The sequence below is a fragment of the Halyomorpha halys genome, unplaced genomic scaffold (assembly GCF_000696795.3).
Source record: "Halyomorpha halys isolate HHAL.00 unplaced genomic scaffold, Hhal_1.1 Scaffold1437.1, whole genome shotgun sequence".
In the NCBI taxonomy this organism is placed as follows: domain Eukaryota; kingdom Metazoa; phylum Arthropoda; class Insecta; order Hemiptera; family Pentatomidae; genus Halyomorpha; species Halyomorpha halys.
The window spans coordinates 293,706-319,500 of NW_027108996.1; the positions used below are offsets into that span (position 1 = coordinate 293,706).

At 29.5% G+C, this 25,795-nt stretch overlaps 1 protein-coding gene and 1 long non-coding RNA gene across 2 annotated transcripts in view; one reads left to right on the forward strand and one right to left on the reverse strand.

Moving 5' to 3' along the window:
- Positions 1–1,876: 1,876 nt before the first annotated feature.
- On the reverse strand, positions 1,877–14,864 carry Dtd (D-aminoacyl-tRNA deacylase). Its single transcript, XM_014434866.2, has 4 exons — positions 14,647–14,864; positions 14,360–14,450; positions 6,563–6,798; positions 1,877–2,607 (listed from the first exon to the last, which is right to left on the reverse strand). Exons 1-4 carry the CDS (start codon positions 14,687–14,689, stop codon positions 2,009–2,011), a joined length of 969 nt encoding a protein of 322 aa, XP_014290352.1. The 5' UTR covers positions 14,690–14,864; the 3' UTR covers positions 1,877–2,008.
- A 282-nt stretch (positions 14,865–15,146) lies between these two features.
- The window catches only part of LOC106689725 (uncharacterized), a 39,876-nt gene continuing 29,227 nt past the window's right edge, over positions 15,147–25,795 (forward strand). Inside the window, exons 1-2 of the long non-coding RNA XR_001344491.3 lie at positions 15,147–15,241; positions 15,712–15,783. This is a non-coding gene — a long non-coding RNA (uncharacterized lncRNA). The remainder of the gene's footprint in view (positions 15,242–15,711; positions 15,784–25,795) is intronic.

Sequence of the window (25,795 nt, forward strand, 5' to 3'; positions counted from 1 at the left end):
TATTTATTTTTACATAGCAAATGCGACATATTTTGGAGTCCTAAACTAATTTATTATTTTTTTTTTTAGAATGTATAATTCATTTCCATATAAATAAATAATAATAAAATAGTAATAATTGCAATATATTGAATGTATGATTTGATATAGTGCACAAATAATTTTAACTGTCTCTGACAAACCTACCTGTCACCTTATGGGCTAAAATAATTTTTTTTCTTTATTAAATAAGAAATTATTTTCAAAATTTTAAGACATGTTTTTTGTAGTTTGTTGCTACTTCTTTCTTTACCACAAATCTAAGCAATCAATAATCTCTGTTAGATTGCAATGTCATGACATCAAGCTTATTAAACTACATTTGCAAGAGACTGGAAAGAAAGCAATAAGATTTTTAAGCTCTTCTAATTCAAGGGTTCTCAACCCAAGAGAGAGAAGGGGAAACATGGCAAGTGACAAATTTGTGAGAACAATGATAATTTTTGAAAAATATATCGATATTATATGTAATAATAAAAACAATATCAATTAATTAAGTAGATAGATTAATAACCTAACTATTACTACAATTAGCTAAGTTTTTAATTCGTATGGAACAGCTGGATAGGATGGAATAACCTCATATATGTTCTTGAATGGAAGAGGAGAACCACTGCTCCAAATAACATTTTTAAATTTTTTTTAAATCTTAGTTATGAAAGACAAATGGTAATGGGTGTTTTAGACAGACTAAGTTTTAGACACATTAAGTGCAATATGTTTTGGTGTTGATTACATAATGAAAGTTGCTTTCTTACATTTGCTTGTTGTGCTGTACCAATAAATAGTCTATCCAGAATTTTTTAAGGACATAAAAAACTTTTTGTTCATTTGTTTAGAACATTACTGATTTGAATTTTCTTGCATTTAAGGGAAGTATAGCGCCTTGCACCTGACTCTTACATTGCTCTGTGGCCCTAAGTAGTTCATTATAATTTATATCAAATCTTACAACGATTTTTTCAAAGGTAATTGGTTTTTCTTCAGTCAAATTGATTATCCTTGGATATGTTAAATTTCAAATCTGTATCTATTTCGATATATGAGAATAAGTAATATTTAGTATAAAAAATACAGAATTTTTGGGCACAAAATCATACAAGTTTGATCAGTTATATTTCCAAAGAATATTTATTGGTGAATCTTCCCTTTTGCATATTTATTTATACAGTTGTTCAGAAGATTCTACCGAATTTCTAGACATTTGAAAAAGGAAAAAAAAAAAAACTTGAATTGCAGGGTTTTGAAAAAAGAAAAAACTTCTCAGGGACACAGAGAAATGTATGGGTTAAGTCTAGGGTGTTCCTTTAATATATGTAGTATCATCTATGGTCAACAGTTGCACTCTCATCGCATTTGATTATCGATGAGGTTGGGAATCAATATGATTATTTTTCTGCACTTACGAAAGCATTTTATACTAATCAATATATATGGTCATAAAATTACTGATGTTTTTTCTGGTTCTTTTTTTTTCTTAATTTTCTAGGGTATTATCCATGTAGCATAATGTATAAGCTAAGCATTGCTACACTTGATTCAATCAATGTGACTAACAGGAAAATATCCAACAGTTCTCATCTTTTGGAGAAAATAGAACTTGATTATTATCATTTAGGAAAGCGTATTTATTTTAAACTTACGTTACCTTCTACTGGACATAAACAAATCCCTACATATCCAACTTAAGTTAGTAAATGTCTAAAATGTTTTTTAGAGACAGTGATTTCAAAAGGTGCGACTTGATTTTCCATTAACATCGAATAGTATAATTTATACAAAAAAATGGAACCGTTGAAAATATTCTATTGACTAATTAATATGTAGTGACTGTTGATCAAATCAAGAAATTTTATTATGGTAAAATTTTTATAAACAAGATTAAAAAAAAATTATTATCTGTCATTATTTGTAAATAGAAGGAATTGAAACCTTCAAGTGACAGATAAAAGTTCACATTTAAAGGATATTAAGCAGTTGTCTGAGCTGTGGCAGCATTAGGAATACCTTCTTGTAATCTGGAACAAGTTTGCGATGATACGCTATCTTGTTTTACCAGATGTGTCTGAGAAGACATGTTGCTCTGAAGAATGCTTGTAGTTTGAGAAAACTTTGAATCTTGGCTAGCCGATGAAGTATCTTCTGATATTTCATTCTCTTTTATGGTTTGAGAAGAAATAATATCCTGCATTATCAAATGGGTTTGTGAAGATGTACTGTCTTGTTTTACCAAGCGAGTTTGTGAAGAGGAGTGATCCTGCTTTACCAAACAAGTTTGGGAAGATGCACTTCCCTGTTTAACTTTATCTGCAATATTCTCAACCTGAGAGCAAGGGCAATTCAGATTGTTGTCACCGAATGATTGATTGGTTTGTGAATAAGCACTATCTTGTTTTACTAAGCACGTCTGCGATGAAGTACTGTCTTGCTTCACACTTGCTGTTTGAGAAGAACACAGGTCTAACTCCATTTTCTCTTTTTTTCCCAAACTATTTGGTGAATCGACGGTTATCGTAACTGGTCCATCGTTTTGTAAACTAATTACCAAATGGGCTCCAAATATTCCTTCTACAAACAAATTAAAAAAAAAAGGAAAGTTTTATTAAACAATGCAATTAATTAATAATGCAACAATGTAAATAAAATTTAAAACAATACAATGGGAGTAGAGTGTCCAATTTGTATAAATAAGGAGAATTTCAGTTCTTTGAAAAATCAATATTTAAAACTTTTAAATTGGCTTCGATTAGCAATGGTCCAAAAGCTAATGATAGTCCACAAACTTATGTTTATAATAAAGGACAAACCAAATAATAAAAAACATATGTAAATAATAGTAATGAAAACATATTGTTATATTTTTTATTTTTATTATTTGTGTTTATAATAGAATAGAAAACAGATACTGAAATTAATAAAGCAGTCAATAATTAATAAACTAATCAATATGAAACATTGAAACTTGTCTTGAATTACTCTACTTCAAGGTTAATAATTGTTTTTGCCAAAGATTTATGACTGGAAGACATTATTGAAAATAAACATAATAGATTTCACAATACAATGGAATCTTGTTTGGTTACTTGGTTTAACTTCTTTATAAACTTTTACTAGGGCAGGAAGGACAGATTATTAACCTGTTTAGGCAAGAGTGGAAAGGTCAAGATTCATTCCGTGGATCTGTCACAAAATCAATTTTAAACCGGATTTGACATAAGGCTAAATAGAACTTTTCAAAGGAATTACTATTAAGTTATTGGATATAAAATAAAACTCAGATTTACCCAATACAATATTTTTTATTGATAGAATATAAGGCATTTGGTGTAAAACATGGTAACCGACAAAATGAAAACTTTTACAATGTTAAAATGTTTGTTAATTATAATATATTACATTCAACTAGCAGTCACTTACCATAAATTAATAACAATATTATTGCCTTTAAAAACAAATCCCCTAGAGATTATTTCAAAAAGTAGTAAAATCATTCTTGAAAAAAAAGCTTGTGATGCCAAAAACATCAAACCATAAAAAATTTTCTGTTACCATGTTTCATGACCGATCGCCTCATATATTTTTGCATAAGTAAATATAAATATTCATTGGTATTGAAGATACTGAAACCCATAGTTTTTTTTTTTTACAGACATTAATAGTTTGTTGTTTGCAATACTCATAATACAATTAGCAAGGGAGGAATCACTTAGCCTAGCTACTGCAAACTATTCTTTTCTTATCGATGGAAAGAGATTACACAATATTTGAACTGATGAATTTCTATCAACTATAAAACTAAACATCAAACATTGATAAAATTAAATAAGGAACTAGGTCTCAAAATAAATAAGGATAAAATAAAATGAATGGTAAGTAGTAGAAGCAGGAGCGATTTTGGTGAAATAATAGGAAATACATTTGAATAGCCAGAGGTTGAAGTATTAAGTTTATAGAAACTAGAAAACTAATTTGATGATAAAATAAAAGCGGGGTTAAAGGCAGGAAATACTTGTTATTTTTCAACTTTGAAATTATTTAGTTAGCGCCGTCTATCCAAAAACCTATTATCCATCCTAATGTTCTATACAGATGTGAAATGTGCCCTGTTAAAATAAGGAAAGAACAGGTAGGGTAAGGTTTCTGAAAATAAAGTTGTATGTATATAGTGATTAGTGGTATTGGCATCGGTCTAGCCTTTACTATTATTAAAATAATTATTTTGAAATAAAAACCATAATACTCATAAGAACATTTTTTTTCTTGAATCTTTCTATTATTACTCCTTTTCCTAATTTGTCATCGCAAAGCATCAATCGTAATGGAATATGCCACAAATTATCATTATAGTGAATTTTTTTTATGTAAAGTTGTAGAGCCTAGTCATGAACGAATCCCTATGTTAATAAACATTGAACCAAGTGGCTAAACATCTGAGAGGTAGATGGAAGCATAGGAGGGAGGGTTGTGCAAAACTCATCTAGTAGATTTTGGTTTGGGTGGGCGTCACTGGGAGGATATATGTACAGCGTGATTGGTGCTCTAGGTGCCGAACCTTGGGTTTCCCAAAGCCTTTATTGTTATTATTATCTGTTTTTTCTGATGAGTATGAGTATCTGAGGTAGATGATCAGAAGTCCATATCTTCTAATTATTTTTTATATTTTCATATTAATTTATTCAATATTCCTATTATTTTATTTTATTTTTTCAAATATTTAAGAATTTTCGGACAATACGTGCTGTGAGCCTCTCTTAGCACATCAATAGATAACATTAAGCCATCCGCGACTGTTGATTTTTGTATAAGCCCATTGGTGGATATTATGATTAGAGTGGTGTTGACAACTTCCAAATGATACAATTCCTTCAATTCTATAGCCAGTTCCTGGTATTTCCTGAGTTTTGCTCCCACAGTGGAGCTTATATCATTATCGTTAGAGTTTCCGACATCAATAAGTTCCATTTGTTTTTGCTCTTAAATCTATTAGGAGGATATTTGGTTTATTATGATGTATGGTATGGTCCGTAATAATGGATTCATCCCAATAGAGCATGAGGGGACCTTTTTAGAGGAGTCTATTTGGGTGGTACTTATAATATGGGGTATTATCATCTATCAAGTTGTGTTTCACCGTCAAGGTCTGATGCAAAATTTTGGCCACATTGTTATGCCTTTGGAGATATTCAATCAACACTCCATACCCACCAGTTATGAAAAAAAGAGAGAAAGAAAATATATGTAATAATGAAATATGTAAGCAAGATACTATTATAAAAAAAAATATATAAAGTTAAATAAGCCGAAAGGAATAATTAGCAAATATGACAATAATAAGATATGATGAACATACCTACTTGGGGTGCAAGTTTTAAGTAAAACTACAGTGGCAGCACGTATGTGGCCAATTTTAGAGTTAAAATATGCATTGAAATAGAAGGGACTGCCGGAAAAAGTCAAGAATGATTAACAAGTTAAATTAATTATATAGGTAAAATCAAGATACATTAAAGGTACCAACAAATAATTTGAAAAATAAAAGAACATAAAGCATGCAGGAAAAAAAGAAAAAATGTTGATTTCACTAACAAGAAAATCAAATATCTGCAGGCTACAGTAGATAACAAAGTGAATCCCAACTCAAATCAGGCCAAACATCCCGGGATGACATTAGAAGCAAAGTTTTGGTGTAAAAAACATGTAAAAAAAAAATTACAGCCTAATAAAAAAAATGTATTGGCTCTTGTGCAAAAAACCATATCTTAGTTTCTATAACGGGCTTCTTATGTACAAACAAATCTTAAAACCTATATGAAATCCAACAGTGGGGATGCTCAAGGGACTCTAATAGAGGAATCATACTAAGATTTTAAAATAAAGAGCTTAGGGGAATGGCAATAGCCCTGGTACATCAGAAATGATGATTTTCACTTGGATCTTCATAAACTTACTGCTGAAGAAAAAAAATAAGAGCAACTAAAAGGGACACATGATTGCTGAGGCCGTCCAACTTCCAACATAAAAGCCCTAGTTAGAAGATTGAAACGATGGAAGCCCCATGAGCATGTGTGATAATGCTATAATTAGAGACCAAGTTTTAATAATATTATGTATATTTGTTTTTTGTAAACTTAGAATTTTAGAACTAATTGCTAATAAGCTCATAATGAGCTGCATTGTAATTTCAATGAATAAACTAAAAAAAATGTCATCGTAACAACTAACAGTTTACTTTAACAAGTTGAATTCAATTTAATTATTTTACTTTTAAGTCTTGGACATTAAAATATATTGTTTACAGTTTTATTAGTAAGGTCCTCTTATATCAGGTTTTGGTTAAAAGTTATGAAGTATAAATAAAATAAATCTGTTTTCTTTATCAGCTTGCAAGTGTAAATGACAATAGTTACACTATTACAGTGTATTAGGATCTACGATAATTAAGTCAATTAAGTAATTAAAACAACTGCATTCGATTTTAAAAAGTAAAGAAATTTTGATATTTAATTTGAATTAATAAAATTACCTTTTACTAGCTCCGGTTTGTATTCAGCTCTGATATGTTCCAAAAATTGATTGTAAAATTCCTTTCCTTTGTCTGATGCCATGGCATGATGAAAGTCAAGTTTGTTACCTTTGAACGTATTATAGAGTGTTACTTGACTTAGGCAAAGAATTTCTCCTCCGCAATCTTTCACTGATTTGGACCATAGTTTCCCACTACTGTCTCCAAACAACTTGGAGTTGAGGATCTTTTTCACTCTATCAGGAAAAAAAAAAAAATTAAAACAAGCTGATGTCTTCTTAAAAATTACTTGACAAAACTTTTTAAGTTCACCTCCTAGAATTACAGTCAGAGTCAAAAATATTCGTACATCTGTTTTAAATCAAATAAAATATTGCCATTATTTACAGAGAATAATTTAGATAAACAAAACCATTTAATAATATATCAATCCTTCGTTACAAACAATATAATTTTTGATAATATTAAGCATATATAATTGGACTATAAATAAATTATTCAAAATAATTAACCAACAATGTGAGTCAAAAGTTTTTGTATATGTTATTTTTATTATTAAATTGATGGTAAAACTTTTATTAACATTTAGTAGAGTCATGTTTGTCTCTTAAGATACACTGAAGGATGCTGAGGGATTGAATCAACTAATTTTCGCATCTTTGTTGATTCTGTCAATCCATCTGGTTGTTGGTCTCCAACGTGGTCTCTTGCCAACTATAATAGCATTCATAGGGGCATCCTGATGGACTGCTTCGAGCCTCATATCCCATCTATCATAACCTCTTTGTCTTCATATCATGAGGTATTAATTGACCATTCTCTGTAAGCAGTTTACTGTTAGTTCTTCTCCTCCATATGATAAGGCTATGTTCCCCTATCGCTCATGTAATAGTACAGAGGACTTTCCATTTAAACATCTCTATTCTGCTTTCTAGGGTACCTGATAGAGTCCAGGTCTTGCAGCCGTATGTCAGAGCTGGCTTTTTGGCCCTTAGCTTCAGATTTTTTGAGATTTCAGTATTCTTGATGAAGAAAAAAAGGCTCTGTGCTTGTTAGACGCCGGTCTACCTCAGGATGTTCATTTATTGATGTCATTGTGGAGCTGAGGTACTTGAAAAAGGTACTTTTGGAAAACATTTGGCCATCCATGCAGACAATGTTACTAGAGTGTATTTTTCAGCTTACAATCATATACTTTGTTTTATCTTCATTTATTTGCAAGCCTAATTCCTCTGCTTCTCTTATTAGAATCTTTTTGAGTGTATGTCATCTTGGTTACTTCATAGGACTGCAATGTCGTCCACGCACATACAATTTAATTATACAAGATTTATATTATCAAAAATACATTATTTTTACTAAACGATTCATGTATTATTAATTGGTTTTATACATCTAAATTATTAGCAGCCAATAATAAAAATATTTTTTATTTTATTTTATTCAAAACAGGTGTATGAATATCTTTGACTGTGATGGTCCAGGAGAGTCTGCTAGTAACAGCTCCCATTTAGTGGAGCAATGCATGAGCAATGAGACTAATTAATTGCCTTAAACAAGTTTTTCACATTTATTTAATAATAATATAAATCTTATTAATAATTATATGAAACAACTAGAAATTTGTCTCTGTCAAACAAGTTGAAAACAATTAAACTTAAATCACCGATGCCCTAACATGTGGGTTGCTGATCATCCTAACGCATTGTCAGTTTCTAGGGTAAGAGGTAAATGAAAGAATAACAAGCTTCAAAGATATTGTTTTTATCCAAAATGTTTGTTACCTCAATGTACTTGTATTATTGATTGATCCTCAAGATCCACAACTTATCTTTAACAGTCCAGAAAATAGGTATCAATTTATATATAAAATTTTCTCACTAAATTAGGGTACCTCTAATGACCCCCTTGGGATTATATTAACTGAAATTCAATATGTTAGTTTGTTTTGAATGTGGATCTATTTAAGTCAATGTTTCGTTGGGTTCAAATGTTTTTCACTGCTAGTAAAATTTTTGAACCTCAATAGCCCTTCTCAATTAGGTTTGGAGATCTCAACTTTTTTCTCCCACCCCAGCCTCTTTGATATTTCTAAAAGCTTCGGAAACATTATTTTAAGTTTAAAGTCATATAATAATGTAAAAAGTAATTCCAAATAAATTGAAATATATAGCATGAAAATGGAAGAAAATTCCAACTGATTAATTTAATACCCATTGAGTAAGTGTTCTCGATTTAGAACCTCCTGGTCGATTTTACCCTCTTTACTTATTATGGTCCCTAGATACGTATAAGTATTTGTAAGTTCCAGAGGTTCACTATTACAAAAACTCTAGGCTCTGCGTTTTCTCTTCCAACACACATAATTTTGCTTTTTTTAGGGTTTATTTGCAGACCTCTTATCGTTAGTTCCTCAATTCATCCAAGGATGTCTGAAGGACTTCTTCAGAGTCAGCTATCAGTAGAATATCATCTGCATAAATCATTGCTTGAGCCAGTACTGGAGTTAGGTTCCAAAAACCTACTAGTGCTAAGACCAATGGAGTGTACTATCAGATTTCCAAAACTCCTATAGGCAAATAAGAAGTAAGCAGAGATGCCAAAATACGGATATTTAAATCCGTGTTCCTCCCAGTCCTCCTGTATGGATCAGAATGCTGGACAGCCCTCAGCAAGCACATAGGAAGGATAACGACAGCAGAAATGAGATTCCCCTGAAGAGTAGTTGGTAAGACCAGGAAAGACAGTGTCAGAAATGAAAGGATTCGGGAGGATCTGGATGTGAAATCAGTGCAAGAGTGGCAACTGAAATGGTATGGACACGTCTGTAGAATGGACGATACCAGAAAAGCCAGGTGGTATTTGGAAGCAAGGCTGGAAGGGAGACGCCCTCATGGCAGACCCAGCTGCATTGGAAAACTAGGGGCAGCAAGAGGACGTACCATCCCGGAGATGAGAAGACTAACCAGGGACAGGGACTGGTGGGCTAGATGGGCTGAGACTGTGACTCCAAGCTTGATGGCACACAGCAGTTAGAGGAAGAAGAAGAATAGTAAGTGTTAAAAAAAAAAATGATTTCATCATATAAACAACTATTTAATGACTAATCATAATAAACTAAAAGGCAAAACATGTTAAAGTCGATCAATAATCGAGTATTATAAGAACCTTAATTGATTTGAATGACCAATGATACTTGAAATTGAAACAAAATGACACTATATTTTTTTATCAACATACTTCATTAAAAAAATGGCATTATAAGCAATAAAACTTACATTATTAGAATTGAGACAAATAAGACTACAGCAATAAAACATACATTATTAGAATTGAGACAAACAAGACTATAGCAATAAATCAAAATATTTGATAATACGATTTACTTTTTTTATGGTATTTGTGGAAGATAAGGGGTCACTGCTATTTTATTTATTGAAATTAAATTACCATCACAGACCAAAGAATATAAAATTTCTTCAGGGCAAACAGACCCTACACTTAAGAGATTGTATTCTAGAACAAAATATAATGAAGGAATATGGTACAGTGGCGGTTAAAACAGTAGCTCAAATAATACAAAACTATTTATTATGCACTAACGTTTCACCCCACTTTCCAGGGCTATGAACAAAGAATATTTTTAGTAGGATAGGAATATTAGATGGCTTGAAATGTAATGTAAACTATGGTAGGACAATGACAATTAAATAAAATTATCAGCATAAATTAAATAACATGAGCAGTGATAATTACAGTTTTAATTTACTCAGTTGTTTTCTTTTTTAAAGGTACCAATTTATGATATTTCCTGATTTTTATTCTTTCTGGATTATTTATAAGGCCTGTTACTTCAACCTTTTATATATTACCTTATCACTTATTCGAGACTGATTTTATTGTACAAATAAAATAAGTTGTATTCAAGTTAAGTCTCAAACACTCTTTATCAATGTTTTAAATGTCCAACATGTCGGCCAACCTGGCCATCTAGGACAATTTTAACTTTAAATTCATATCTCACATCCAACTATTACAATTAGTTGCAGGCTATAGCCTGTATGCATGGCTATTGGCTGCACGGGTCTAATAATTTCAGTGAAAATTAACCTGAATAGTCAATTTTTAATTTAATTGTAAAACTTTTAATTATAAATTATCTTAAACTATTATCAACAATTATGTGAAATTTTTTAATGTTAATGTGAAAAAAGTTATTAATTTACAAACTGGTTCAAAGCCTTGTATTTCAGTTTTGAAATATATCAACTATCAAGAACAATTTCATACTCTAAGGTTCTAAATTAAATCCTTTAACCATAAATATTGAATAGAGAATCATTTTATTTCAATAACAAAAAAAAAAAAATAAAAAAAATAATCTTATAAGTTGTGGAGGTCAGCGGTTCACAAATATGTTTTGTGCAACCCCAATTCTCGTTAGGCTAAAAAACGTTCGTGGCAACTTTATCAGACTAAAAAAAAAATTTGTGGCAAAATTATCCTCAAAGCAGTTGAAGGATTATAATAATTTAAAACCACATAAATCATTGAAAGGATTTAATGAATATGAATATCATATTCAATATCATTGAAAGGATTTAATCTGCTCAAATGGAGCAGTCCTGCTATATGAGTGTTTTCTAGATGTCTGTATGAAAGTTTCCAAAAATATTCTGTTTTTACCAATAAAAAAACAACTCAAAAGTATGGAACATCATTCTAATTACAAATAAGTTTTAATACTTTCATAAAATTATTAGGAAGCAGTCATGAAATTTCATTTAATGTTGATTTAAAAATTGTTTAATTTGTAATGTAACTCTGGCTAAAATTGCAACGGTTGAATAGTGTTTTCTTTAGTGAAAATATTTGGTCTTTTGAAAAATCTTTTCTACCAATATAAGTACTTTGTTCAATGTTGATGGTTCTTATAAATTTTTACTATACTTGGGAACCGTTTCATGAAACGTTCTAAAAAGAGGACATTTTGAAGAAGCAGTTCAAAGAAATACTTGAAGTAAGATATAATCTTACTTAAGAAGATAAGTATTTCACAGAGATACTTGAAGAAATATAATAAAGAAGGAAATAGTTCACAGAAATATTTTTGAACAAAGAAACTCTCAGGCTCTTAAAAAAAATCAATTAACTGAATTGTAAAAAAATTGCAAACTTGAGTGGATTGGAATGTAAGTTTGAAAAAGTGTAATATGCTATTCAGTTTTTACTTCATGGTAATATATTTAGGAAAGTATGATTTTAGTTTTAATGTTATGCTCTTAATTTTCAGCTTTCTTTTTAAAATTACTTATAACTAATAATAACCAATTTTATATTTAGAGTTTATAAATTGATCTAAAATATTGATTACTTTGCCTTAAAATTCTAAAACTTTTATATATACTTCTAACGTGTATAAATATTCATGCTATATTAATATATGTATGAAAATATGGTCAAAGTTTTAATTTTATATAAACAATTTTCAGCTTTTAAAAAAATAAATTTTAGACTTTTAAATTAATTTAAAACATATTACTTTGTCTTAAAATTTTCATAATTCTGGATTCACCAGGAAATATAACTGTCCTGTTTTAGACTTAAACCTTTATGACGAACTATTTGAAAGAGACTATACTTTTATCTATCTCTGTTTCAGATGTTTCACTGGTCTAGCAGAAACAGGCATGAATTGAAACACCACTTCGTACCAGGTGCTTTATGACCTTCACCCCATAATGTTCAACAATCATTTACTCAGACACTACATATAGTGAAAGCATTACATCCCTAACAGCTTTCTTCATAAGAGGATGTAGTAAGTTATACAGTTATTTGAACAAATGATTCATAATTATATCAAAATTAAGTTCATAATAACTTTTAAAATAAAAAATTATTTACATTTTTTAATTAATAGGATGATTAGAGACTAGATTTTTGTATAATTGCATCTTTTCTTCCCTGGCTTAAAATTCTACAAAACTTCAACAGAAATTTGAATCATGAAAAAGTCGTTCAAATAACACTAATTTTATTTTACACAAAATTAGACATTTTGGGTTTTTCCATAATTTTTAGGCTAAATTTTGATTATTGTTGCATTCAATTTAATGACTGAACTAAATTTCTCATATTATAGGTGTAAGTATGTATGCCAATATTTATTAATTTTATTATTTATTTATTTCTTTATGTAATAAAGCCAGCTCTGATATACGGCTGCGAGGCCTGGGCTCTAACAGATACCCTAGAAAGCAGAATAGAGAGATTTGAACGAAAAATCCTCCATACAATTACAGGAGCGATCTAGAATTAGAGTCTTAACACATGGAAGAGAACTAACTGTGAAATGCTTGTAGAGTGGTCAGTCCAGTCAATATCTCATGATATGAAGGGAAGGAGATTAAGAGTGGCCGGACATGTGGCTCGAAGCAATGCATCAGAATGCCTAGAGGCCAAAAACCAGATAGGTAGATAGAATCAACAGAGATGCGAAATAGCTGTAAGCAAACTGGAATGCAGTAGCTGAAGATAGGCAGGTGTGAAGAAAACTGGTTCGGGCAAAGATCTACAGGGTCTGTAGATCCAACGAAAAAAAATATTTTGACAAATTTGAGATAAAGTAATGCATTAATTAACATATGAAGAGTACATTTCAAAAAACAAAAGTTTCTCTAGAATAAGCTTGTAGAGAACGTAGTGTTATTGTTGTGAACATTGATTCCCAGTCCTTCATTCTTCCGTCGGTCTTTGATGTTACTAGTGGGAATTTTTTTTATATTATTATATATTACCTATGTATATTATTTTAAATAAAAATCAATTGTTCTGATAAATATGAGTATAGGTATAACACTTTAATCAAAATTCTTATGTTTTTCTACATGGACTTATAACTTGTTAGTTTAATGGTTAATAGTATTTCCTTATGTGAATACACAATTTAAAAGCTAAGTGGAGGAAGATGCTATATGAAATTTTAGAAGAAATGAAAAAAGAAATTTTTCTGGGAAGAATATTTTTATATACTCTTTTCTTGTTCAATTCAAGTTCAAAAATTGACTTCCAGTCCTCATAATAGGAATAAAAAATAATTGAATACAATTAGCCTCCTCAAAGCTCTTCTAAAATTAGGGACAAAATTATAGATTTTTATTCTGAGAAATTTAGTTGTTTATGTATGTTTGTATAAATATAGGTAGTATTTAGCGATTTTAATTTTATTCAAACAAAGTTATGTAAGCTTTCCAACTGATTATTGCAGGATTTGGGGGTTTTATTCACATTTTGTTTTTGGGTGTTATAAACACAACAAACTGATATCTATTGGTAATAAATCAAGTACCCATGTTTTATCATCTAAATACGGATTCAACTCAGAAATCAATGTTGCTACCAGTATGAAATTCAGAGATCCTTATTCTTAAATAAATATGATAAATTAAATAATTAAGTTGATTATTGCAGGATTTGGGGGTTTTATACACATTTTGTTTTTGGGTGTTATAAACACAACAAACTGATATCTATTGGTAATAAATCAAGTACCCATGTTTTATCATCTAAATACGGATTCAACTCAGAAATCAATGTTGCTACCAGTATGAAATTCAGAGATCCTTATTCTTTCTTTCTTTTTAATTATTTAATAAAAAATCATTGTGTTTAAAATTGAAGTAATAGTTAAAGCCAGCACTGAATACGATGATAAAAAATAATAAAACTAAGCTTTTTAACAATTTATTACAGAATGCAGTAAAATGTATTAGAATGAGTCATTCATAAACTTACATGTATTCAATATCAGACTTTGTATCATTTCTTGATATGCCTACGAGAACACATAATCCCTTTCCGATGGATGAAATGATTTTACCATCCGCTGCAAAGTAAAAACTAAAGGGTAATAATGAGAGATGTAACTGCTCATTTTATCTTATCAAGTATAATATAATATAAGAATTATTTAAAGATGATATACAGTAAGGCTTATTAAGAGCAATAATCATTCTTAATCATGCAATTGATTAGAATAATAATACTCCTTTTGTTATAAATGTTTTGTAGCAGGTTTATACCTGATGCATTTGCACTCAAAACCCTTTGAATGACCACTCTCATGTTTCCTTTTAATACAGGTTTCTATTAATCCTAGGAACAGGATAGTAAAGAGAAGAAATATCAATATTCAAGCAGGCTTCTCTCCTGAACCTATACTGTCTCAGGTATTGGCTATAACCACCCGTAACCTACTCGGGTCACTAACCGCAACTTCGTACTATCTTTCGGTCATTAAGAATAAAATATCTAATCATGTTTAAATAAATAAAGAGATAATAAAGTTTTGAAGATCTCGAGTACTCGAAAAAGCTTTTAATCATGAAATAAAAAAAAATGTTGCGTCATACATGTTAAACTTGTTTTTATTTAAATTTTATACTCATGATATGCCGTCGATACCCTCAAGTAATCGTAATATTTGCCTCAATGGATGACTTCTTAAAACGGGGGATTAATTCCCATTAACAATGTAATGTCAAATTACCAACTCGCTGTTTGACCGGTTCAACGTTGGTAGTGGGAGGCGTGATATAAAAGAGAAGCGCCAGTTTGATCTTGGCCACTCTTATAGGATTCGTCTTATTGTAGGTTCCTTGGGGGAAGAATTTCCGTGTAAGTTTACGACATATATATACTATGTTTTACTAGATATGAATATAAAGTAAAATCCAAATTCGTAATTTATTACAAAATGGACTGCAATGTGGATATCTGAAAAAAGAAATACCATAAAAAAAATTGGTACAAAAAAAAAGAGGAATATGAAATAGAATTTATAGATTTGTTGTGATATTTATTTTATTTAAAGCCTATGATTACAAGTTGTATTAATTTTTATTTACATTTAAAAACTTTAATTCCTCTTTTCTGCTCAAAGTAATTCTTTAAGTTACTTGGCTGTAGTAAACCTCTGCGGCCAATAGGGATAATTTTTACGTAACGGTGTCTATTGTTTTCTGCTGATGTTATGACGAGAAAACTTTAATTTCCATTTTATTAATATTATTATTGCTTTATCATAACTGGCAATTTCATTGTATCTGTATTATTTGTGAAGTTATTATTTTTTTTCTCTTTTGCAGGCCTCAGACTGTGATATATATCGTTAAGGATGAACAAAATGAACATATTTATTCTCTACGCCTTCCTCGCAGGTTAGTTACTTATTGTTTATTTCTGTAATGTTAATGAACGAAAGTTGTTCTCCTTGCCTTAGGACGATCTGATGTAATAGTTACACTTGGAGGTATTCCAGATCGGTGAGGTGGTTTAGTCCTACGCGACATTTGACACCGAATTTTGTCTTTTTTACACTTCCGAACAGTTGAATGGACCATCCATCAAAGTGATTGATATTTTAACATCTATTAGGAATCGATACTTGACCCGGTTCTTATTCTATATAACAAAGATTGATTTTTGAAATGACGTTCTTTCATGATTCGATGTACTATCACTGCTTCCCTTTCCGGGCAGAAGTTGTTTCTGTGTTCTCTAATCTATCTATAAATTCCGAGGTTTATTTAATTCCTTCGTCTGAAACTTCAATTCTGGCTTTTGATTCATACGATTAGTACATTTTGCTGTATTCCATTTGTGTATCGCATTGTTTACTGAAGAAAATTATTATTTGTTAAATTTATAATTATGTTTGGTTTTTAGTGCTGTTACAATATTATTTACATTATTAATATCTAAAAAAAAAAAAAATAGAGAATGATCCTTACAATTAATTTTCTTCTTTGTTGTTAGGAAAATTTATTTTGAATATCCTCATAATATATAAAATCGCATAGTTTGTTTCCTTTTTGGTGAATTAAATTATCAATTCAAATGAGTTTAGCCCAAAACAGTAGCGGAGCAATCTACACGTTTCGAGTTTTAATCTACCGTTTTAAACACAATGAACCTTCAGTCATGTTAAATTTTGCATCGATTTTAATTAAAATCAGTTATATATTTGTTGTCTTTATATAACTCTATCATATACTCAATATTTATTAGGAAATAATATCGCGAACGAACTTAGTCCTGGTAAGTCCTTTTAATTCGAGGTGTAAACAAAAATAAAATGTCTGGGAAATGTTTTAAAATAACTTATTTATTTTATAGCATTAAATTACTAGTATAACTGTTAGTTATTTAGCGTCAATTTATAGACTAACGGATTAGGAATTATCACCAGTTAGTATTTACTGCAACGTAACCTCTCTTGTATGTTTACTCCGTATGACACCATTCATGTAAAACCAGAGCACCGAGTAATATGATGAATCAAATATATTTTAAAGATCCATTCATCGTAATATTGTTGCTTTAATTGCAATATCATCAACAAAAGTATAGAACCACACATAATTGGCATATGTTAACTAAGCTTTCAAATGAAGGTAGGATGTAAAAAAAACATTTTTTTTTCTCAATTAGAGTACTTTGTTTACAAAACATTTATTCCATATTAAAATAATTATTTTAAAGTTTAGTTCCTTAAATTTAATATCAAATATATAAAAGTTAACTTAAATTTGAATGAGTGACTTTGTTTTTTCAACTGCACAGCTTTAAATGAAAATAATTTTTTAAAATATTAAAAATTATATAAAATTCACTTCGAACTGTTTGTACAAGCAATCGGTTTCGTTTTTCGGTCTTCTTGGGGTTTTATGTATTGATACGTTCATAAGTGGGTCCATTCTCTTTACTAAGAAAAAACAAAACAATATTAGGGATGAGCAATTTATGAAAAACAGAAAATCTCGACCTGTAAATATTTCTATTAAATTTCTTGTGGAATGGTTGAGTATGATTAGTAATTTTTTTTTTCGGAGGATCAATTGATCTTTGCCACATTGTAAATATTTCTAAAAAAAAACAAACGGATTTTTCGCAAAAATTAATCGTTCTTGAAGATACCATTTCATCATGAAGTTTTTGAATAGAAAATAAATCCAGTATATATTTTATTAAAAAAAATGGTGGGCATGATGTGAAAATAGCGAACAGCCCATTCAAATATCGGACGCAATGAGGGCAACTCCGTTAATTTTAGCAACCTATTCTTTCCAAAAAAATATTCCTACCTTAAGATACCAATTTATCATAAAACTTTTGAATAGAAAAAAAATCCATTATTTTATAGTATATAGTGGACTTGATGTGAAAATAAATAACTTTACGTTTAAGTATCAGACACAAGGAGGACAATTCTGGCGACCTTAAAAAAGAATATAAAAAAAATGCAATATTTGCAAAAATTATTCGTATCGAAGAAAAAATATTTTACTATTTTATAAATAAAAAGAAAAAAATAGTGGACGTGATCTGAGAAAAGCAGACTGTCCGTTCAAATAGCGGACAGTTCTGTTAACTCTGGTGACCATACAGGAAAACTTTTAAAAGTTAAATTTTTACCATTTTAAGTTTTTTTTTTTTTATTTAGTGTGTAGGTACTAGAGATTGATTGATATATTTTGTGTAGAAAACAATTAATTCCTGAACATTAAAATAAAATTCTCTTAAAGCAAAACGTGGTTTCAAACTTTTCGTAAAACCGTATTTCAGTCACTTGTATATTTGATCTGCAGTCACTCTTAATTATCAGTTAAAACTTAACGGCCTCAGTTAATTGGGTCTTACTGTATTAAATCCCTGGACCAGAACATTTCATTCTTTAATGTCTTGTTTACGACTTGCACGTCGTTCAGTCACTTTAATCCTTAACTTCAGTCTTAATTTGATTCAGATTAACAAGAAATAAAAAATAAATGAGTTTGGTTTGTAATATTACGAATTTAATCTTGAGCCTACTCTGCCATTTTAAAGAATTAATAATTATTTTTCTCCCCGATAATCTTAAATTTCTCAACAATTTTGATCTTATTTTCCAACTATATTAAAATATTTCTAATTTTCAAAATTATACTGTGAAATATTTTTTTCTGAATTTTCCTCTTTGTGAAATTAATGTATCTTCTTATTAAGGTTCCTATATTCAATTATTTTTACATACAATGGTAAACAATGCAAAGGCCATCTCACATATTGTGAAAAAGGTTTTTATATAATCATGACAAATTTTCGAACAGAAATTGATCAGAAAATAACCAAGGAAAACAAACTGAGGTATTAAAGACCCCTGAAGATAGATGGACCATCCGAAACGTCGGCAAGATTGTTTTACTAATGTAAAAATTATGGAATAATGTAATTGTAATAAAAAGGTAAATTAATTTCCCGAAAATAAAAATCAGATAATAAAATAATAATCATATAAAAATAAAACACTAAAAAAAAGTCTTCTAAAAATTATCGGTCATCAGTTTATGATTTTAGTGGGGAGACCCTCAAAACCTATTAATTGTTAAATAAAATTTCAATTTTAATCAATAACTCATTTTTGAAAGATATATCTCCCCTGAATTATGAAATTACTTGAGGACTCATAACTGGATACACATCAAGTATGAAATATTATCATTCCTATAACACTTTTAGACTTAACCAAGTAGCTGTGGCGAATGTTTACACTTGACAAAAAATATATTATTTTTCTCAAACTTTATATATATTTATGAATAACCATTTTATAAACTTCTGAGGTTGGTTTTAAATTTGAGATTCTCTTATCTCAAATTTCCCAAATATTAGCTAGGAAATGAAATAAAGCTTTTCTTAAGACATACTCTGACAGTACTCAAAACTTTTTTTTTTTATCATTCCTTGGCCCTCAATCATTATGTCATTTAACCAATTCAAAGATAACTTTATATTGCGGAAAAGAGCCATCTTAATCATCTTTCCGTAATTTCATTACGGTCCTTAGCCTTCAATTATTATTATTATTTATTTATTTATTTTTGTTTAATCCCTTTAGGTTTCCTAAGTAATGTAAATGCACAATTGACTCATTTTTGTCATAAATAAAAATAAGTCCAGTACCGTATGGTCTCTCTAGTTCCACATATTGTTGGTTTTAAGATCATTGGTTATTTCATTGGAATTTAATAAAATAAATTTTGTTGACATTTTCGTATATGATTTATCAAAAAAAAAAAAAAAAAAAAAATCTAACTAGAATCAAACGAAAATCCTCTTTTTGTAAATTGTATGTTTGATTTTTTTGTTTAAATTTACAAATTATTTTTTATTAGACATTTTTTATTGATATATTTATATTTATTTAAATCTTAGATAAGATATATATACAGTTGAAGAGATGAGTGAATGATATTTTTGGAAAAATACGTATTTTTGCTTAAAAGAATATTTTAAATACTCCTATTTGCATAATCTTGTTTAATTTTTCTGGGCTATAAATTACTCCAGTTTTCTAAAAATTAATGAGTTTTCCTGTTTAAAACATAATGAATATAAAATTTAATTTAATTTTTCTCAGATTCGTATGTTTGTTAAATAACAATTTACTCCAATCATGTCCACAAAAAATTTTTTTTTTAAAAGCTTTATTAATAATTTTTCATTTCACAACATAAACCCAAGCATTTCTTAATATGGTTGTGGTTAATAGATAATACTGCCTTTGGTAAAGATATACTTTATAAAACATGACGAATGATGTTGCTTCCTTATTTAGTTCTGTAAAATTGCTACTTAACGTAGAAATTATTGTTAATTAATTTCATTCAATGGATTGTAATGTAAAAATGTTTGCAAAAGACAATGAAAAATTTACCAATACATTCGTGTAGGCTAGATTTTTTAGATGCTTGTTTTTCAAAATGACCGCTGTTTTTTTATTTTTAGTTTTAGAGACAATAATTCCTTATGTATTGCAATTAGTACAAGTATGCAAATTTGTGAAATATAAAAGATTAAATCACTCAAATTTTGGTACAGAACAAGACATGTATGGAGGAGGTAGAATCTTAAATTTTGAAATAAAATGTAATGTTATCGGAATATGGTGTTTTTGTTTACACCAGAAAAAAACCCATTTACAACGAATAAATTTCACACATTTCTTTTTTATTGAGTAAATGTCTAAGGTTAATCTTATTTCACCGGATAATATGATAAATAAGTAATAATAATTTTTTTTTGGAAAAAAATTGGTATTAAATCTGTAAATAAAAAATGTATCTGATAAAATATTGAATTTGTAGTGTTCCATTAGGGCTCAATCAGGAATTTATTCAATGTACTATGATGAAGTTTATAATGATAATTTTTCCTGCAGTTGTAATTTTATTGATATTCGTCAAAATAAATTCTTAATTTTTTGGAAAACTGAATCTCAGGAATTATTAATCATAAAGAATTCTGTTAGGGCTCAAATTGAAGCTAATTAAATGGACTATTAAGTAGTTTATAATATTTCAGCTGCATATGATACTTTAGGAGTTATTGCCAATAAATCTAAAAATATAAGGCGGCCATTTTGAAAAAGACCTACAGGCTTCCGGAGAGAGATCAAATTTTAACTTTAAAATAATCCTTGGTCCCATCCTCTACACCGTCTATACAGCTGACATTCCAACCAATCCTAACACTATGTGTACTCCCTGTTAATAATAACCCATTAATTGTATCCCAAAATCTCCAATCCCATATCACAGCCCTCGAAGATTGGTGTCGTAATTGGAGGATTAAGATAAATTCCAACAAATCCCTTCAAATCAGCTTTACCCTTCGTCGTAAACCTACTGACTGCCCTACAGTTTCATTTAATGATGTTACTCTTACCCCTGTCGAACAGATCCGCTACCTTGGACTACATTTGGACAAGCGATTAACCTGGAATCCTCACACCAGACTGAAAAGACAGGAAACTGCACGTCGCTTTCGACTATTACAGCACTTACTAGACAAACGGTCTAAACTTCCAACACATTACAAAAGACTGATCTACATGACTGTAATAAGGCCAATCTGGACACATGGAGTTGAGCTTTGGGGCTCCACTAAACCTTCGAATTCCTCTCGTATTCAATCCTTACAATCCAAAATCCTTCGTAAAATCCTCAATGCTCCTTACTTTATCACAAATAAAATCATACATAATGACCTTAATGTTCCCTATGTAACCGATCTATAGATATCACTCCTTCCATTATAAACTCTCTAACCACTCAAACCCCCTCTTGCATCCTCTTCCATTCCTGACAATCCTCCAAGGCGCCTGAAAAGAAGATGGCCACGAGACCAGCTAATGTAAAATGTCATTAGAGTGCTACCAGTGTGTAGTTTTTCTACACACCTGTAACACTCTAATTTAACTTAGATCAGATTTACTAAATGTATTATAATGTACAGTTGTAAATAGCAATAAATAAATATATATTAAAAAAAACAAAAAAAAACTTTAAAATAAGAATCCATTGACAGAAATTAATTTATACCGACTTCCTAGTACAGAAAAATTTCAAGCTATTTTTACCGACTATTTGCATGTACGGATTCAATTATCATGCGAAAGTTTAAAGTTTATTGATATATTTATTATTTGTAACACCCCCCATTTTTTAGTTTTATTATAATTATATTTTAAAACATTTAGTATGATCTGAATTGAAGCGATCCAAAACGAAACCTTTTTCTTTATTGTTTCCTCCTTAGTTAATGTGAGAAGATTGTCCTGAATCCTCATTTAGGCCTAAGTAGATATCGACCAGGACGCGATGAAGCGCCTAATGCCTCTGATGGAACCATTTGCATTCCATTAACTTGGGTCTCTTTTGCGCAACCTCATTTTTATTTTGTGAAAGATTGTCTCGATATATGAAACTTATTTTTAGCTTACTACGGCCTAGCAACAATATTACTATAATATGATATATTCTTTGAGAATGGCCGATATAATTTTTTTTATCTGAATAATTTAGTTCTGTCTTTTATTGTTAGAAATAACGTTTCGTATTAAAAAAATTATTATTTGTTAATCTTTCCCTTCTCCGACATGAAATGGTAATTCTATCGATACTGTCCCATCGGAATGTACGGCATCTTGGAAAATTTTGTTTAAACAACATTTGTTTAGGGAAACGTGGCCAGCTGGTTGATTATTGTTGTAGAAGAGAGTTCACTGCCATGACGTTTGTTAACAGACCTTTGTGACCCGTTAATGGCAAATAGAAAACAATGTGAAAGCTGTTTATCTAAACAAGGTGAATCAAACTACGATATTAGATTAAGTTCTCTATTTCCAATCTTATCGTCATCAGTGGCGAATGAAGATTCGACTGATGATATTTGTTGAAATTTGAAATGTTGAACCGAACCGAATTACAACTTGAGAAGAAATAAGAAGAAACATCGAGCTTCAATGAATTCTTAAATATCTGAAAGATCAGTACCAATATTATCCTCCCGTCTACATCTTGGTACAAATATACACAACAGTATGTTTAAAAAATGACTGTTGTGTAATTGATTCGGGTTTATCAAAAAATAAATAAATAAATAAATAAATAGTATTTCGTTGTTGAAAGATTGGGTTGGCATGTTAATCTTGATTGATCGTTGTTTATTCTAAATTATTTTTTAAATCGTTTAATTTCTATGTACAAAAGACAAAGGGTAATTCTGCTGTATACAGTTTTCTTTCGTTCAATTTTGCCTCATAGTATTTTAGTTAAACAATCTATCTCAAAAAGATTAATCTTATCATATCATATAGGGTTAGATATCTAACAATATATTTATTTTCTTGCTAGAATAAGAAAAATATGGACGACTGTATTAAAGGAGTTTAAATATATGCAAAATCACAAATACAAAATACACTTCCAGTTAGGTAGGCCACCATTTTGTTTTTAAAGGAATTTATTGAAAATCCTTAAATACGAATTTTTAAAGAAATCAAAAAAATATTTATCCAAACAGTTTAACAATAGGTCCAAGGTATTTTAAAATATTTGCAATATGCATTTTTCTCAGCCGTACATTTTTTTTTTTTGTATGAAAATTATTATTGAATGGTTTTCAATGGCATTAAAACGAAGGTGACTTAATAATAACTTGTCTTTTTCTAATTTTTTTTTTTTTTTTTTATTCCTTGGTCTTTTAGTTTTTGTGATCTTGTATATGTTTAAACTCATTTAATACAGTCGGAAATCTATTTATTTTTTTATTTAACATAAGATTACAAATGGATAGGTATATAATATATAACTCTGAAAGGCATGGAGAGCAAAGACAGAAAACATTAATATTAAGAATTATGATGATTATAAATAAAAAAAAAAATAGGTTTTTAACTTATAATAAATGACCTGGGCAGAATAGCCTACATAACAAATTTTAAATTTTAATGTGAGGAAGAATTTATAATTGAAGATGTCCTTGAAGATGGCTGAAATGGCCGAAACGTTGGACTGTTGAAATAAAAAGTGTTAAGACTAATAAGGATACAAATTTTGATTTATTTAGTAAAGAAAAGATTTTTAAATGTTTTTAAAATAATGAAATTATATATTTTTATTTTATTTCCATAATTATGTTATTTTACCTACTTATTCAATTACCTATGTATACATTTTATTTTTCACTTCTCTCATCACTTCATTTTATTAATTCCATTCTGTAAAATTATTCACTTTATGTCGTTCTGTTTATATTTTATTTTTTATTTTCTATATTCATTGGTTGTTATCTTGTTATGTTCTTAACACTAGCCGAAACGTTGGCACGATTAAATAAGCTACACATATTGATTTAATTTATGTTACTAAATCATAATGATAAAGTATACGTAAATGTTTAATTTTAACTCAATACAATAATTTATAACAAAACTATCAATGGTCATTAAATCTATATACATCCTCAGATATAGGATAGCGAAGCATTGCCTGGTCAGCTAGTATTTTATATAATTGGTATGAAGTGTCCAGTATTTTTGGATGTATAATCTAAGATAAATTAAAAACGGTGACCCCTCACCGTGGACTATTCTTGTGAGAAACCAGTAGAAGAAGCTCAAATTGAAGGAGACAGACAGTGAATGTATAAGCGAACTTGGATAGTTTAATTTGAAATTTTTATGTACAAATTTCTTTGACGCATCCTTTGACAGTAATTTCAACCACGTGATTACGCTTGTCAGCAATGAACAATTACAAAACAATTTCTCTCTGATGTTGATGTGAAAATGCGTACGTTTTGTGATTCCTTTTCATTCCATCATTGGCCTCGCTGTCCTCTGAATTGAGCTGCTTGAGAATGCTCCTCGTCAACTCAGACTAATTCATGTTTCGACTGAAGGTTGTTTCTACTTTAGTGTTTAAGCAAACAAGAGTATACTTAGTCTCCAATGTTAGCATGCAACTCAGACAATGTTGGTGAATGTCTAAGCCTTCCTCACCTCCTAGGGGTCTCGTGGCTCGTGAACAAAAAATACATTTAAGTATTATTAATTAAAGGACAAATAATTTCACCTGATTTGCTTATAAGGCAGAGGTTCTCAACTTAGTGCTCGCCTAATATTACCTTTGTTTGAAGAGGAGAAACATTCAGTTATTTACTGAAAGATTATTGATTGACCGTGTGTATAGATGAATGGAATATGGTCCGGGTGCGATAAAAAATAAACTCAAATAGTAGATAATTATACTATTTTATTGAGCCAACGTTTCGCCCCACGTTGCAGGGCTTTGTCAGGGCTAAAAAAGATACAAACACTATAGTTACAAAAGGAAAAAAACATAAGTGTAAAATAACAGGGGTATAAAATGAAAAGTAAGATATAATAAGAAAAATTAAAGGTTGTAAATAGTAAATGAAAAGGGTAATAGTAACACACTTTTACACTTATGTTTTTTTCTTTTTTTCCTTTTTGTAACTATATAATTTGTAACTAGTCCGTTGAACGTTGCCTCAATAAAATAGTATAATTATCTACTATTTGAGTTTTTTTTTTTTTTTTTTACCGCACCCGGACCATATTCCATTCTTCAGTTATTTAACACCAATTTTTTAATACTTTAATGAAAACTATGTGTTGTTCAGTTGTTAAAATTAATGAGCCTGCCATGTATGGGTAGGAGCTAATATAAAATAAGCGGCTGTTTCAGAAGGTTAATAAACATTATATATTATTTTATCATTATGTTATTTTATTTATTTATTTTTCATACAAATGGTCAGATTCTCCACTCAAGTTGAGAGTTTGCGGCTTTAGCGCACTTGCTCAGCCTCCACTGGCCCATT

Excerpts from the sequence above, each read along its gene's own strand:
- Dtd (XM_014434866.2), bottom strand. The coding sequence starts at position 14,689 with ATGAGAGTGGTCATTCAAAGGGTTTTGAGTGCAAATGCATCAG. Across the intron at positions 14,451-14,646 it reads TTTGAGTGCAAATGCATCAG|CGGATGGTAAAATCATTTCA; the intron begins GTATAAACCTGC and ends TTTACTTTGCAG. Across the intron at positions 6,799-14,359 it reads AAGTCTGATATTGAATACAT|AGTGAAAAAGATCCTCAACT; the intron begins GTAAGTTTATGA and ends TTTTCCTGATAG.